The 15210-nt window shown below is 42.4% G+C and overlaps 1 protein-coding gene across 1 annotated transcript; it reads right to left on the reverse strand.

Moving 5' to 3' along the window:
* Positions 1-760: 760 nt before the first annotated feature.
* Positions 761-14361, reverse strand: CRABP1 (cellular retinoic acid binding protein 1; the record flags this gene model as incomplete). The annotated part of the gene is made up of 4 exons (XM_082321375.1): positions 761-811; positions 10736-10849; positions 13598-13776; positions 14292-14361. 4 exons carry the CDS (start codon positions 14359-14361, stop codon positions 761-763), a joined length of 414 nt encoding a protein of 137 aa, XP_082177501.1.
* Positions 14362-15210: the final 849 nt, after the last annotated feature.

Genomic DNA, 15210 nt, shown 5'->3' on the forward strand with positions numbered 1-15210 from the left:
GAGGTGCTTGGGTGTGATGACAGTAAGTATTAGTCATGATCACAATGTTATTTGTCCTGTAGATACAGCTGGGTTTTGTACTTGGATAATGAGCATCTCAACAGGGAAAGTTTGGGCATTCTGCAGAGACGCAGCAGGAAAGAGGGTAAAGATCTCTCCTTGTCTTGCCTGGTTCTGCTGAATCACAGTCCCAGCAATCCCGGGATACAGGAATTGTTCAACATCTCTCCCAAGGAGATGAGACAGAAAGAAGGAAAGAAGCAGAGCTCTGGGTTTGAGAGAGCAGCCTGCAGTTCTGTGAAAGGCCTTGCAATTCACTTGCCCTCCTGCGCTTTGTGTTGCCCTTAGGAGGTGTTCCCTGACAGCATAGTGCTAGCCAACAGCAGTGAAACTCCACATTGACTTCAAAAGAGGGTAAAAAGCGTTTCAGTCCGAACCAAAGCACTGCTGTGTTTTCTATTAAAAACACCCCAAAACGGCTGTGAGTTATGCCCAATAAGTTTAATAATTGATGAAACCATAGCAAGCGACAACTACAAAATACAAAGCAGACACAAAAAATGATGGCATAAAAGTGGGAAGGAATAGTGTCTGCAATGAAAAATGAAAGCAAAATACACTTAACAGAGGATATGGGTTCAGATATAACACACACGGTCACATACAACACCGCATTAGTAACAGCACACACAGATACTTAGTATACTGGGGATTTTCACAGTTCTCCACTTCATCCCAGATGAGAAGTAAATTGATGTTTTTACTCTCTTACATAAATTCTTGTGCACACAACATCATCAGCACCAAAGGTCTGGAAAAGAAATAGAAATCAATCAGAAGAGATGGAACCAGCAAACATTTAACACCATTTTTTAATGTTATTTTTACTATAGTAGCTAGTTCTACAGCAAAAATACCTTTTTCTATGTCTTTTGACAGATGAGAGTAAAGAAAGGAGTAATTTTGGATGAGAAATGCAATGTAAGTGACCTTTTTTCCAAGGCACGATGAATTTTGTCAGAATGATAAATGACACAGAAATTCCCTTTTTCTATAGTTTCTTGGCATGCATTTATAAATAAACATGAGAAAAGAAAGAGAAATTGGAATGTACTGTTGTTATATTTAGAAACAGTTGCAGCGCTTTGAACTGCAAATGCTGAGGGTGGAATTCAGATGGCGTGTTCAAAAGGTATCTTTGATATTTGCAGGTATAAATCAGAGTAGTCAGTGGAGCAATGCTGAAGACCAGGAGGATGTATACCTATAACCTGTAAACACAATGCTGCTGCAAGATGTTGACACACCATGCTAGGATACCAAAACCCTCTCTCCCAAGCTGGAATGTGGGCAGCATCAATCACAACCTTCTTTCAGGATACTGTGACCTTAACCAGTGAATTTGTTAACCATGATAAGGGTCTGAAATGAGGGCACATAATGGAGAAAAATGTAGTGGAGTGCAAACTCATTTCACGTGACTAAACACCTGTGGGATCTCACAAACGTTTGATCACTACACATCTGAAAGTCACTGACTTACTACAGACTATGTCCCATTATCATCCCATTTCTTATACCAGATTCAGTACCTCAGAGTACCTTGATTTTCCAGATACTTAGAGTTGGTGTTATATGATGTTATACCATTGATTGAAACAGAGTTTCAGATACGCACCTGAAAGCCTGCGTTTTTTAAATTGCTGTGTAGTTCTGCACTTCAAAGGCAATTCTACCCCAGCAATATTGCAGTACAGATTATCAGGACACATAGGCAGGACAGCGATTGTGGCAGCTGCCTGAGAAAGCCACCTAAACCCCAGAGTGTTTGTATGTAATTTCAGGTCTGGCAGGGTGGAATCTAAGAAAGCAATTAAAAATGAAGCAAATAATGGGTTCAAGAGCGAGGAAATAATGACTGCAAAAAACTTCATGTTCAGCTACACTGACAGACAGTTTCGAGCTCGCCACTAACAAGTTGTGAGGTGGGATGTTTGGCTATAATAACTGCCAAGGTCTCACTGAGAAATATAATTAAGACCTACCCCAGTGTGTTATGAAAATTCAGCTGGACTTTATTTGTTTTAATGCTTTCTACGCCTGTTTTGGCCAACACGTCTTTGAAAGAACTTGGCTTTAAAACTGACTCTGGCTTATATTTTGTTCACTTTATTGAGGAGAAAAGTCTGTTAGTATTTTGGAGATATAGGCTTTGTTTTTATGCATATAAAGAGCTTATATCAATCTTTATACACATTTTTAGCTTATACATTAAAGTGTCTGAAAATGAACGTTAAAGGATGCAGATAGTTCTCTGTCGCCCACGGCATCACCTGCAAATACCCTTACTATGGCTTCCTTCAACATTTCCAAAATTATACACAAAGGTGAAATTATTTCGGCAGGAGCTTTGCCAGAGAAAGCAAGTCAGAGTCAAGACCATCCAGGGCTTGAGGCTGTCCGTGGAGACTGGAAGGTCACTGTGACAGTGATTGTCTTTCTATGGTACATTCAGGCACTGCTAAGCACAGTGAAGTTTGAGTCCCCCGCTGCTATTTCAACACAAATCATAAATAATAGTAAAACAGCCTTTGTGTAGTGTTCTTCAAGAGCTGGCACGGCCCCAGTCTGACAGTTGGAGCTGCACAGCTATGCAGCCACATCTTGTGATGTGAGTGGGTGCCACATCAGCCAGTTCTAATGAGAAAGGCTGCAGCAGCAGTTTGCCAAAACTCTTGTAACCTCCCCAGTAAATTTATGTCTATCATTTCGGGGAAATTAAGAGACAAACTCCTTCCCCTAAGCCTGTGCAACAGCAGTTATTCTCACAACAGGTCAGCAGTTGCATTGAGAGGGAACACTGCAGGGAAGAGTACATTGAAATAGAAGTGATCCATGCTGCAAGTCTATCCTAGGGTGCCACTGTAGGTGAAATTCTAATGTCCAGTTCTGAGACTGCGCTCCTGGGCAGAGCTTGCTCCCAAGACATCAGTGCAGTCCCAGCTGGCAGCTTCCTTGCAAGACCCACAGCAGGGAGTGTGAAAATAAAGATAAAAATTTGTGGAGGAAGAAAAAAGAAATAGTAACTTTCTGGGAAAGCTCAGCAGTATGGGTGCATCCAGAATGCACTGCAGAGGCAGCAAGTCCACTGTATGTACACACAGACTGACTGTTGTGCACTCACAGGGTCACAACTTGACACGCTTCTGACAAAGCGCAATGGCTGTTTGTTTTGTACTTCCAACATCCAGCTCCAGCTGGGCTTCTGGACTCTAGAAAAGCTCAGGCGAAGGACTGCATTCAAATTGCTCTGTCAGGATAAAAATTAAGTGCAGAAAACATGGACATACCTGGGGAACCCAAACACGTAGTAGTCTTAGTTGCTATACACAAGGAATGCCATTCTCTGCAAGACATCAGTCTCACAGTCTGGAAAACCACTATAATTTAACACAATCATATCTTTAAATCTAGATTGTAAAGAGATAAAATGCATGCAAAGCCCAATTACGATTACTCTGGAGTACCATGTAGCCACTGAGCACTTCTTAAACAGCCAGGCATCCTTTCCTTGAAGACCTAGCTAGGTTATGTGGCCTCTGACCTGCTTCAGGAATAAGCTGCATTTTTTAGCACTTAGATTTCATACTTTATACCCATTCAGATGATTAGTGACCTAATTCCAAACTGAAGCACATAAATAAATGGCTTTGATTGTCATGGTTATGTACATGGTTTAAATGTGGACTTATGTAAAAGGTGTTTCCCTATCTTATTGTAGCTTACTAGCATTGTTGATAAAACTCCACTAAATGTTGCTAAACAAAGCAAAGAGGAAGGTGTTCAAACTTGCTGCATTGCTTTTCTTGTGGTTACTCACAGAAATGTCTAAGGTACAGCTGGACCCAAGATCAAGGGAAGGTCTAAATCAAAAGGCTGTCACTCTGTTATTCTTCACACTTAAATCCTTGTATTCAGGGGTAGGATGAAGCAGTTTAGTGTCTATGGTTCTAATTCTAGATTGGAAAGAAGTGATGGTTCCTGTCAGAACCAGCAGACTTTAAAGATTTCCATGACCCAAAGGAGAACGTCCTAATAAAAAGAAAGAGAGCAAGCAATCCTGGCTATTTGGTGGTGAAGTTTCACCAGAGCAACTAAGAAAAAGTGCAACACTACCAAACTGTGATTCAAATTTAAGGAGAAGATGCAGGATTTTCAAATACCACCTTCTCATCAGCTTGCAAAGGTCCCACTTATCTTACAAAATGCTACAAGGCAAGGCTTCTATCTAAACCTAAAACAGGATTTTAAATGTGCAATGACTGAAAATTACAGGATTGTTTTCTTCACTTAGCTTGTCATAATCTGTAGCTAAGAGTCCAAAAGCACACTGCAAACAAAGCCCTGCACAGGGGGATAATCCAATAAATTGACCTCTCTCAGTTCACTCACAATCTGATGACCACCGACATCATTAGAGATTACAAGAGAATTACAGGGCAGTAATATATTACTGTATGAGTAAATCTGCTTTTTGAAGGCCTTCTTCATCAACATTTGCTGAGAAGCCTTTGTGATAAGTGAAGCACACAGTATATAATTAGGAAGACCGTCATTGAAACAATCAACTGGGAAAGATCACTTCTGCCAGTGTATGCAGAAATCCCCTGTTATCTGCTCGTGGCTGACCAACCTGCAGAGGCAACTTGCAAAAGGAAGACAGAATACATCAGCAAACAAATGGAGAAGATATTACTTAAATGAATCCTCAGAAGAGGCTTTGTTCATGTGCAAACTTTCATGTTATCCACAATAAAGGCATATTGCATACATACATAACCTTTCTCCTCTTGAATCCCATAATGTTTTATGAAAGAGGTTGATCATTATGGGGCCATGGTCATGGAAGGTGCAGCCCCCACTTTCATACTTGGATATTAATAGCAAATCACCCAACATACAACCTCACTTTCTGCAGGATATCAATTGACAGGACCATGCAAAATCAGGTCATTTATCGAGGTACCTAATTGTTGATATTTGTGTTTGAGAACTATATTATACAGTTTCCTCAGAGTCATGCAGCAAATGAATGACAGAGGTAAGAACATGAGACAATGTTATCTCCCAGTAGTAGTCTTGAAAGCCAGCACACAGCAAACATCTAAGCTACAAGTGATATTAGAAGAGGCTACATACAGGATCAGATGCATCCAAGATGCAAACGCGTATATGTTTGGGATGTGACCCAGACCAGGCTATACTAGTGAGAAGGGCTGCAGATCCCTAAGCCCCCTTGTAAATCTGCTCATGGCAAACAGTAAATTAAAGCAATTAGGTCCATGCAACACATACGTAAGCGTTATTACAGGCTTCTGAACTTTTATCAAGGCTGCTTTAATGGGGTCTGCAGCAAAACCCCCTACTGACCTCAGTATGAGTAGGCCTTCCTTTTGATAACTGATTTTATTTAAGATCACTCTCCAAAAACTATAGAAAAGTTAAACACTTAGTTTAACGTTGTTCGATACAAAGCTTAGGCACATCACAAATCTCCGCATTCAGCTGCAAAGTACCTTTCCAAATCTGCACTGACCCTTCTCACCTACTATGTTTAATTTCAGGAGCCAGCAATATAATTTAAAAAATGTTCACTCACTCATCTGGGCTCCACAGTTCACCAGTTTTAATCAACTATGGCATGATTTTTCTGGGGAGGGAATGTAGAATAGAAACCATGCTTGAAACCCCCCCTAATGTTCTGATCTTTGACCCTTGCTATAATTGATTCTGAGAATCCCTGTGTGATACGTGAACTGTGTAAAATGTGGTCTGAGGCTGTTTTTAAAGCCCCTCTTCAGTAATCATCCACTTTAAAATGTTTGTGTGTTACAGGTTAAACTAAAGTCTATAGAGGCATGAGCAGCTATGAAAGCAGCAATGCAGATAAAGTTTGAATATAAATGTTTCTCATTTGAATAGCTAACATTTGGAAGCAGCATCCTTTAACTTTGTAAGAGCAGACCTTTTGTTCTTCTGACTTACACAAGTGATTGATGGCTCATTAATGTCCCTGACAAAAACACATAGCAACAGCAAAAACATTATAGAGTATAAAAGAAAAGGGAAGAAAAAGCATATTAGAATAGGCTTAATGCCAGATCTTACTTTTCAGACAAGTTAAGGAAATATATCTTTTGTGTTATATTCTGATCTTGATTGCTCAAGTGCTAATCCAAGTATACTTTATGAATGTGGAGTTGTAAATACAGATATTCTGACTCTCTGTATACATTACAGTCTTAAAGTACAATACAATGGAATCTAAAGACCCAGTCAAGACAAACAAATGTGGACTTTGATGGGGATCTATCCTTTTCACCCTCCCTTGCTTGCATATTCCATGTAATTTTTTTACCTACATTGTTCAGTGCTTCTAAAAATGCAGCACTGTAATCCCAGCAAGTGCATCAGATGAGATTAGAATAAACAGCATTGATGAAAGCAGTTGCAATGTTCTAACACATTCACAGCACCTTTTTTATACAGCAGAGCTTGATCCTTCTTCCCTTACTCAGCTGAAAGGACTCTTTTTCTAACAGGACTTTAGACCTACCTCTGCCATTGTATGAGTCAAATATTATTTATGCTACTAGTAAGAGTAATCTCATTCTCCATGCTGCAAGGAGCTAAGGAGAACTTAAGGCAGACTTAACTGGTACCTGAAGGTAAAGAAAACCTTTGCTAACTAAATAGTGTGTTCCCAGCATCTGTGTAGCAGAGGACATGATGTGACATGGAACACCATTGTATTGTTCCAAGGGAGTATCTTTGAAGCACATAAGGAATTCTTCTGCCAGGATGCAAGAAAGATTGATAATTATACAGTAATATGGTTTCTATTTTAGCTCTGTGGTAGTCATGACAATTCAACACTGATTTTTTTCTTTATTATTTGTGATAATAAATGCATTTTATTTAACATGCTGTGTTGGGGAAAAAATACATCCTTCCACTAGGAAAATGTCATAATCTAATGGACCCCCTAAGCAATGCAGCATATTAGATCAAAATTATGTGGCAAAGCTCCAACATTTATGCAGCCAATATTAGCAGAGTAAAACTCATTCCTTACCCCCTGCCTGTTGCCCCAAGCCTTTTTTCCATTCGTGCCTCAGTCTAACAGTTTAGATTCCTTCTTGCAACTTTTTCCAAATTGGGTATGAGTTTTCTTGATTTCTTCTGCAAAGGCATGTAATAGCTAAGAAGGAGACTCAAGACTTCTTGAAAGATTTCTTTGGATAGAGAAACAGGAGCAGAGACTGTGAGAATGAGTATCAGCCTTACAGAGTTCCTAAACTGCTACATGCCCCATAAAAGACAGCTTCCCAGCTGCAAACATCTAGAAGTTCACAAGAATGTGGTTTCCTTCTGCTTATTTAAGGCACTCTGCCAGAATGGAAATAGGGAAAGCTTACCAAAGCACATGAGAAAGAGTAAAGGAACAGAAAATATTTCTTAGGTAAGCAGGGAGGTTTGAGAAGCGTGAAGATGGGTATTGTTAAATGTTTGAAGTGATACAGGCAGCAAAACTGAATGAGAATGAATTTCAGGTCCTAAAGAACCCTAACAAAGCTGGGAGGATGCAAGAAGAAAGAAAGGAGAAGACAAAGAAAGATCTCTTCTTCTCACTGTGATCTTAGTTTTGAAGAACTAAGATGTAAGTGGGGGTTTGCAGACTCAGATCCAAGGAAAATTTCCAAGCATGAGATAAAATAATCTAAGTTGAATCTGTCTTCACTGGAGTGATGAAAAACCCAAACATAACTGAGAGGAAAGAGATCAAAAGGGATCACAAGGTCTTCTCGCTAAGAGCTCCTGTTCCTACTTTGTTCCCTGTTAATAGTTGAGGAACACACCTCAGCCAATCCCTTCAGGTAGTTTAACTTTTAAAGCCCAAATAATGGGCTGGAGGGAATATTCTGGGGTTCTAAAATTAGGGGCCACAGACAAGAAATGTAGCTTCCCTTACCCTCTTCTGTCTTCCTCCAAACATTAGAATCCTTTGCTGCCTCCCAGAAGGGTTCATTTTGGCCATCCTAACTTCTCCAAAGGACCACAGACCTCACACTCACCACCATTACTCTTAGAAACACCTCATTGCTGAGCTTCACGGTGTCAGAAGATTTTGAACATGTTGACCATGTATTTAAAAGATTTGTACATTCAGTCCCATCAAATGTCATGAGGGGTTTGAAAATCTTTGTCCTGAGGACCAAGTAATGCCCTAATATTTAATAAAGCAAAAGAGGCCATTATGCTCCAGAAAAGAGGCAGAAGAATGGAATTGCATATCATTAAATAGTAAAAGACAGAGAGAACGATCTGGATCACTTGGAAGCAAACACTATGTTTTCATAATGGCCATGGTAAAATCTTACATTGCAACCAAAGAACATAGTCCCAACTTGCAGGCGAGGGAAAGGGGATCAGTCTGGGGAACCAGAAACCAGGGAAATTACTTGGTATCATGATCAGCTGAGCATGACTTCCCAAAGAAGAGTTAACAAAGTCTTTGCATATAAATCAGAATAATTTCAGATAAGAGTAGGGAGATGAAGTCACTACATCAGGTGCTAGTGTGATTGCTAGCAAAACAGCATGTGCCGTTCTGGTGTTCATAGTTTAGAAAGGAAATTGATAAGTTGAAGGGGTTTATAGAAGCACTGAAAGAATGATTCAAGGAAAGCTTGCTTTATATTGAAGGGCTCAAGGTTTTCCAATGGTTTAGCTTAACAACAAGAAGGTTCTTCCAAGAGGTGGCTTGATCAGTGTTGTTAAGTATTTGCAACAGCAAACTTTAGGCATACTATTTAGGTTCTTTTATACAATTATGTAATGACTGGAAGTTAAATCTAGATATATACAGATTAGAAATAATGTGTATATTTTAATGGCAAGGAAATTAACCAGTAAAACACTTATCAAAAGTTGTGATTGCATTGCTATGAATGGAAATATCTTAATAAGAAGGATGTTTTTCTAATTTATATCCTAATTTGAAAAATAATTAATTCAGAAAAGCTCAACAGATGGTATTATACAAGAAAAAAGGTTAGATGGCTTTATAATTTTTGAATTGCTCTGGTTTCTTAACCAACCTCACTCTCCTTCCCCAGCAGGGTAAGTTCACATTGCTGATTGCAGGAGGCAATAGTATTATGACTGGCTTTCTTGCTTTGCTTGGAGCAGTTCACTTTCTTTAACAGCTGCCTCACTAGTTTGTTGCTTAAATAATAAAACTACAGAAATGTATTGTTAGAAAGCTGGAAAAATTATAGTTGAAAATATATTTTGTCAACTGCATCATATATAAAGATGTGAAGCACAAAGTACTTTGCCTCCTAAAGTTTTTTGATAATATAAAGAATTCCAGTGGTTGAGTCAAAAGAAATTATCCATAATTGGAGTATTCATTCAATAGAAACCAGTGTGATTTCACTAACAGCATACACCTCCTCATAAGGGGTGGATGAACGGTTCCAAGATGTCTGGAATAATATTAACACCTTAAAAGCTTTTTGTTTATACTTGGTTAGGTTTGGGTGCTGTTTTTGTTTCAGATGCAATCTTAAAAACAGAGCTCCAACTGCTTTAGAGGAACATTGGGGAGGGTGTTTGTTTTTTAAAGTGCAGAGGTTTAGTTAGTGTGATAGTTGGAAATAAAACCTCCCTGCTTTGATGTGTTCTTACCCGTCACTCCAGCAGCCTGTCTTTCATGCCCAAACTGATGAGGCGTAACAGTCTAATCAACTACTTGTCCAGAATTCACTAGTAAGAACATGTGCAATAAAATGATTCTGAACTCAAGCTGAACTGTGCTACTTGTAACTCAGAGAAACCGTGTCTTTATCCAGTTCTGGATATTGTTTCATTAATGTAGGGGGACTACTGAGGAAAGATTCAGTGAAGAGAACTCAACTCTAACAGAAATAAGTACAATATAAATAAATAAACTGCACATGATTCATGGCATAAATGGTGAAGCAGTTGCAGAGGTGCTGCTCAGAATGCCTACAGTAACCCTGCTGCCATATGGAAAGTCACACAGGACTGGGGGGATGTTGGCTGACAGAAAACGTGCAAATAGGTGTATTTCCGTGAAACTCATGACAGCAATTCTGAACTGGATTCAGAGATGATCAAGGAATTGGGGAAGGTGGCAGAGATGGGGGAGGAATTATACGTTCTTCATAAACAGAATGAGATTAGAGCATGCTAACATGCCACATCTTTCCTGCTATACACCATGTGATTGCGGATAAGAAGCAACATATTATGCACGTGCCTAAAAAAAGAAGGTTCTCCAGAAATGAGGTTAAATGCCTTGATCTCACTTTCACCAGAGAAAATTTGCAATAAATCAAGTAAATTCTTTGGTGGTGACATGAATTTACTGAGCAGAAGTGGCCCATTTGTGATTATTCTACCAGTGAAAGTACGGCAAAAGTTATAGCAATAAAATGCAAATGAGAACCTGCATACATCTTCATTTGTTCTTAAAAAAATATTTAAAAAGAAAGGAAAAAATGTGATGTATGAATTGTACTGTAGAGGATTATGAAAATGGTAGTTTTCCACGTGGATTTAAGTAAGGAAAAATAGTAAGTCATACTACATGGTAACAACAAACTGTTAATATGGTGCATGTATTGGTTGGGTTCAAGGTTCTTACCAAAATCAGCTCATCATTAGCTAATTCTCGAGTCCAGTATGTTTTGGGGCCATCTCCCTCGATAAGAGTTTGTTTGCAATAGATCTTGTTTTCATTCTCCCAAGTGGCCAAACTCTGCAGGCAAGAAAACCATTAGGAATAACATTAATTATATTCCCTGGCAGTGTGAGGCAGAGAGACAACAATGAGCAGTAGTGAGAATAATTGCTGCAGTAAAGGAGCAACGACACATAGACAGATAAAGGCAAAGGGAAAAAGACATCAGTGGAAACTGGTAAAATCAAAATTAAGGTATGAGGGGGCATTTTGGAAATAGGTATATATTAATAACAAAGTAATTGTAAATGTGTCTTTTCGGTGTAAATCTACACTTGTTTCCAAATTAAAAAGCCACCCAGTTTTCATAAAATGCTTGATGTTGAAAAGTATAATTTAGAAACATGTAATAATACAGTGTCTACATTCCCAAGCATCTTTGAACACATGTGGTTTGATCTGACATGTTATTTATCACTACAGAGTCCCCTTAGTGTAAAAGCATAAAGAATCATATGTATCATGTTGTGGTCATAAATAATGCAGTATTTGTCACTTACAACCTTTCATGCTGTATGGCACTGTGCCAAGTTAACTGTATATTAAACACTTACTGTGCTAACAAACTAGAATAAATCACAACTAAATTAAAGAAACTTTGTTAGTATTCTAGTGTTTGCAATATTACTTTTTTAAGGTTGTGGGCCTGGAGACTGAAATACCCTTGGGCATTTTTCAAAGCATTTCAATAGTGACTATGAAACCACTGAAAAATAAAAAAAAAAAACCCATAGGATTTTGTTTAGCTTTCACAAACAGGCAAGCCCTGACTCTGTTGCTTTTCATTCTAGCACTGAACTATTATTCTACAGTGCAATGGAACAACAGCTGTGCAGAAGGATGCCCTGTAATGAATGTGCAAGTAATCGCTTTATAACTAGCACATGGGAGACATTCATTAGTCTGTGATTATATACATGTACATGTGTGTGTGCATATGTATGCATAAATTCAAGTTAACACTTCCCAGACTTTCCAAGGGAAAACAACTTTACTTTGATTTAAAACTAGCTGTTTACCTTATAAATATTTTTTCAAAACAATAGGTTTTTTTAAGCCAACGAGCCATGGCAGTTATAGAAGCTATGCCTTGCAGTACAACTACATATGACTCGCTCTTTGTCTGTATGAACAATGGATCAAGTTAGTTGGCAGAACAAAACCCTCCACCCCATAAAGTGTAGCAAAATCTCTCACCAGTCAGCTATTTTGCCAGATATTGCAAATTACATTCTGAAGTATTATTTTATTATCTGTCAGTTGCTGCTCTGTGGCCACATCTTGGTTATATACACACAGCAGTACAACTCATTCCTGAGAGTGGACTATAAATAATTTCACAACACATGGAAAAAATTTACTACTTCACAAAACACATTTCTTTCAGATTTTTCCAACTTTCATAGCTTACAGCCGTAATTATTGTTTTTCCATCTGCAGCAATAAATCCTTCTCTAGAAAGTGGGTCACACTTATTGTATATGCATTATGCATGAAGACACTAAAACACTACTTTTGCCGAACAAGATAAATGAAGAAAGCCAGCAACATTTCCTGAACAAACTGTTATATATACAATAACTCATCCTAGAGATCAAGCGGATGTTCTACATGTTCACTGACTCCCAGAATCTGCCTCCCTTTTTCATAAATTTAAATTCACAGCAATTGCACTGGAGATAGTAAGTTCTGAATTTTTAGTGGTGCAAATGGTCTCAGAAGCTAGCCCAAGAATTAGCAGAGATCATATTTTGGAAAGTAGATTATTTCACCATCATAGGATACCTTTAAAACTGCATTCTCATTTGGGACTACATTCTGATACTCTTTATTCATACTTCTTTTATAAGTGTTTTATATATATTTCTCTTACACGCATGAGAGTAAAGTGCCTGAGGAAAGGATAACTAACCTGTGCCTTTGATAACTTTTTTCAAAAGACAGCTATGATCACAGCCCAGTTCTCCCATACCCCAGATCCCATATATCTACAGCACTGAGTAGCTGGCGTCAGAGGCTGCTGACTTAAAGCCCCCTCCATAGCCATAGAAGTGGTTACAAAGGTAGAGGAGCAGGGTTCACACACAGAATCAAGCCCAAAGCACCCCAGTGAACTCCCTCTAATACACTTCGGCACAAGGAGATGGTGTAATTATGGCTGGTATAACACTAGCTGAAAGTCTGCCTTACACTGTTAAAGACTTACCTGATCAGCAAACTGGAGACATGTACTTGCAAGGGAATGAAAGAGGATTTCAGCCCCAAACTACAAACAGTCTGCAGTCCTGCTTGTGAATTCAGCTGATTCAGTTTAGGACAAAAGTTATGTCAGGTTTATGCACTAAATCCTGACTCTTGAGGTCTCTCTTGCTCCACCGTTCCCCATGTTCCCGTCAGGGACAGGGGCTGGGGAGAGCTTTCACTGTAGCTGAGGTCTCCAAGGGAGAGGGAAGCAAAATGAGCTGGACAAACTGCTGCCAGCCAAGGAGCTGTCAAGCAAGTACTCGAACTCTGCCTTTGGGACCTGCCATACTCTGTTGCCTTCAGATTTCAGTTTTACCCTGCAAGAGGGAGAATGTTGGACGAGGGACAAGAGGAGCAGTGACCACCAAGAACCCCCAAAGAGTGTTTCTGGGAAAAAGAAGGTGGAGGGCAGCAATGCCACTGTCTGGGGACACTGGCAGCAGATGTGTTTGTCCCATCTAAAAAGGACTTGGTAACACACAGACAGAGACACACAGACATGCACCCCAGCTCTCCTCCTACCCTGCACTTTCGTCCATCCACCGTCTCCTCCTCAAAGCTCTCCCCGATTTTGAAGTTGATCTCAGTGGTGCGGACAGTGGTGGAAGTTTTGATGTAGAACTGGTCCCCGTCCTGGCGGATCTCCACGTGGGGTTTGGAGGCGGCAGCCACCGCCACCTTCCTGAGCATGGCGTTGACACCTGGGCGAAGCGGGGAGGAAGCAGAGCTTGAAGCCGCCGGCCGTGCCCTGGAGCTCGCCCAGCACCACGGGGACCGAGGGGGGCGAGAGGCCGGCGGCGCCCGCAGCGGCGGGGCGGCCCCGGGGCACTGCGCGCAGCCCGACGGCGGGGCTCCGCGCAGCGCGCCGCGGCGGGGAGCTGCGGCTCCGCGGCAGGCGCTGCAGACGGCAAACGCGGGGTCTCGCCGGGATCCCCGTGGCAGAGCGCGGCAGGCGCCGCCGGGCCAGCGGCAGCCCGGCTCCCCGTGGCGGGGCCACCGGCGTTCGCAGGTGAGGCGCTGACCGCGCCGTGCCTGCGATCGCCCCTGCCCGGGCAGGGCTCACGGCTTCCCCCCGCGCGGAGCTCTCCCGGGTGCCCGGCTCTGGAGGCACCGGGCACCGGAGCGCGGCTCCAGCTGCAGCCCCGCCGTGCCCCCCTCCCGCGGGACACAGCCCCGGGCTGCCCGCTGCCCGGCGCCGGGCTCCCCCGCGCCTCACCCAGCGCCTTGAGGAGCTCGTCGAAATTCTCGCTGCTCCTCATCTTCCAAGTGCCGGCGAAGTTGGGCATGGCGGGGCGGGCGCGGCGGACGGCGGCGGGGACGCGGCGCTGCTGCTTTCTCTCCGGCTCGGGCACCTTGTGAGCGGGGCGGGCCGCGGCGGCGGCTGGGAGGGCGGGTCACACCCACCCGGCCCCCCACCCCTTCCCCCGGGGCCGGCACCACGCCGCCGGGCAGCCGTCCCCCTCCCAGCCACAGCCCCGCCATCCGCCCATCCGTTCGTCCATCCGTCCATCCATCCATCCATCCATCCTTCCATCCATCTTTCCAGTCCTCCATCCATCACTCCCTGCTCTCCTGCCTTGCAGCCCGCCAGCTGCCTCCTGGGGCTTCCCAGGAAGGAGAGCCCAATTGTCACTTGTCCCACAGCTGGGGTGGACATTGAGGACTTGCTGAAAGGCCCCAAAGGCAGGCAAGGAAGGGAGAGGGCAATCCAAATAAGAGCACCCTCTCCAGGCGCACGCTGGATTGATCCCCTCCACGGCAGGCTGAGGCACAGCACTATGTTACACCCTCGCCCCCGAGCTCCCCACGGGCACAGGCCTCCTAGCTCGGCGGGCCTGCACACCACCGAACCTGCCCCCAATGCTGCTCATCTGGACGGCCACCGTGCCAAAGAGGTGCCAGGGAGCACCGCCCTTTCCAGGGCAGGAGGCTGCTGTAAGGAAGCTGTCGCTGCCCCCTGACCCAAGTCTGCCCCTTTGAGAAGGGTGAAGGACAAAGACACATGCAATGTCTACTCCCCAGTCACAGCCACGCACTCCCTTGTTGCTCTGTGGCGCTTTTGGCTGTTGGAGGATGTAGCTGTGGAACTGGAAGGTATTCCTGCGGCACCAGAAAGAGCAGTGCCCATGGCGGTC

This window comes from Platalea leucorodia (genome assembly GCF_965183815.1).
Source record: "Platalea leucorodia genome assembly, chromosome: 9".
Lineage (NCBI taxonomy): Eukaryota > Metazoa > Chordata > Aves > Pelecaniformes > Threskiornithidae > Platalea > Platalea leucorodia.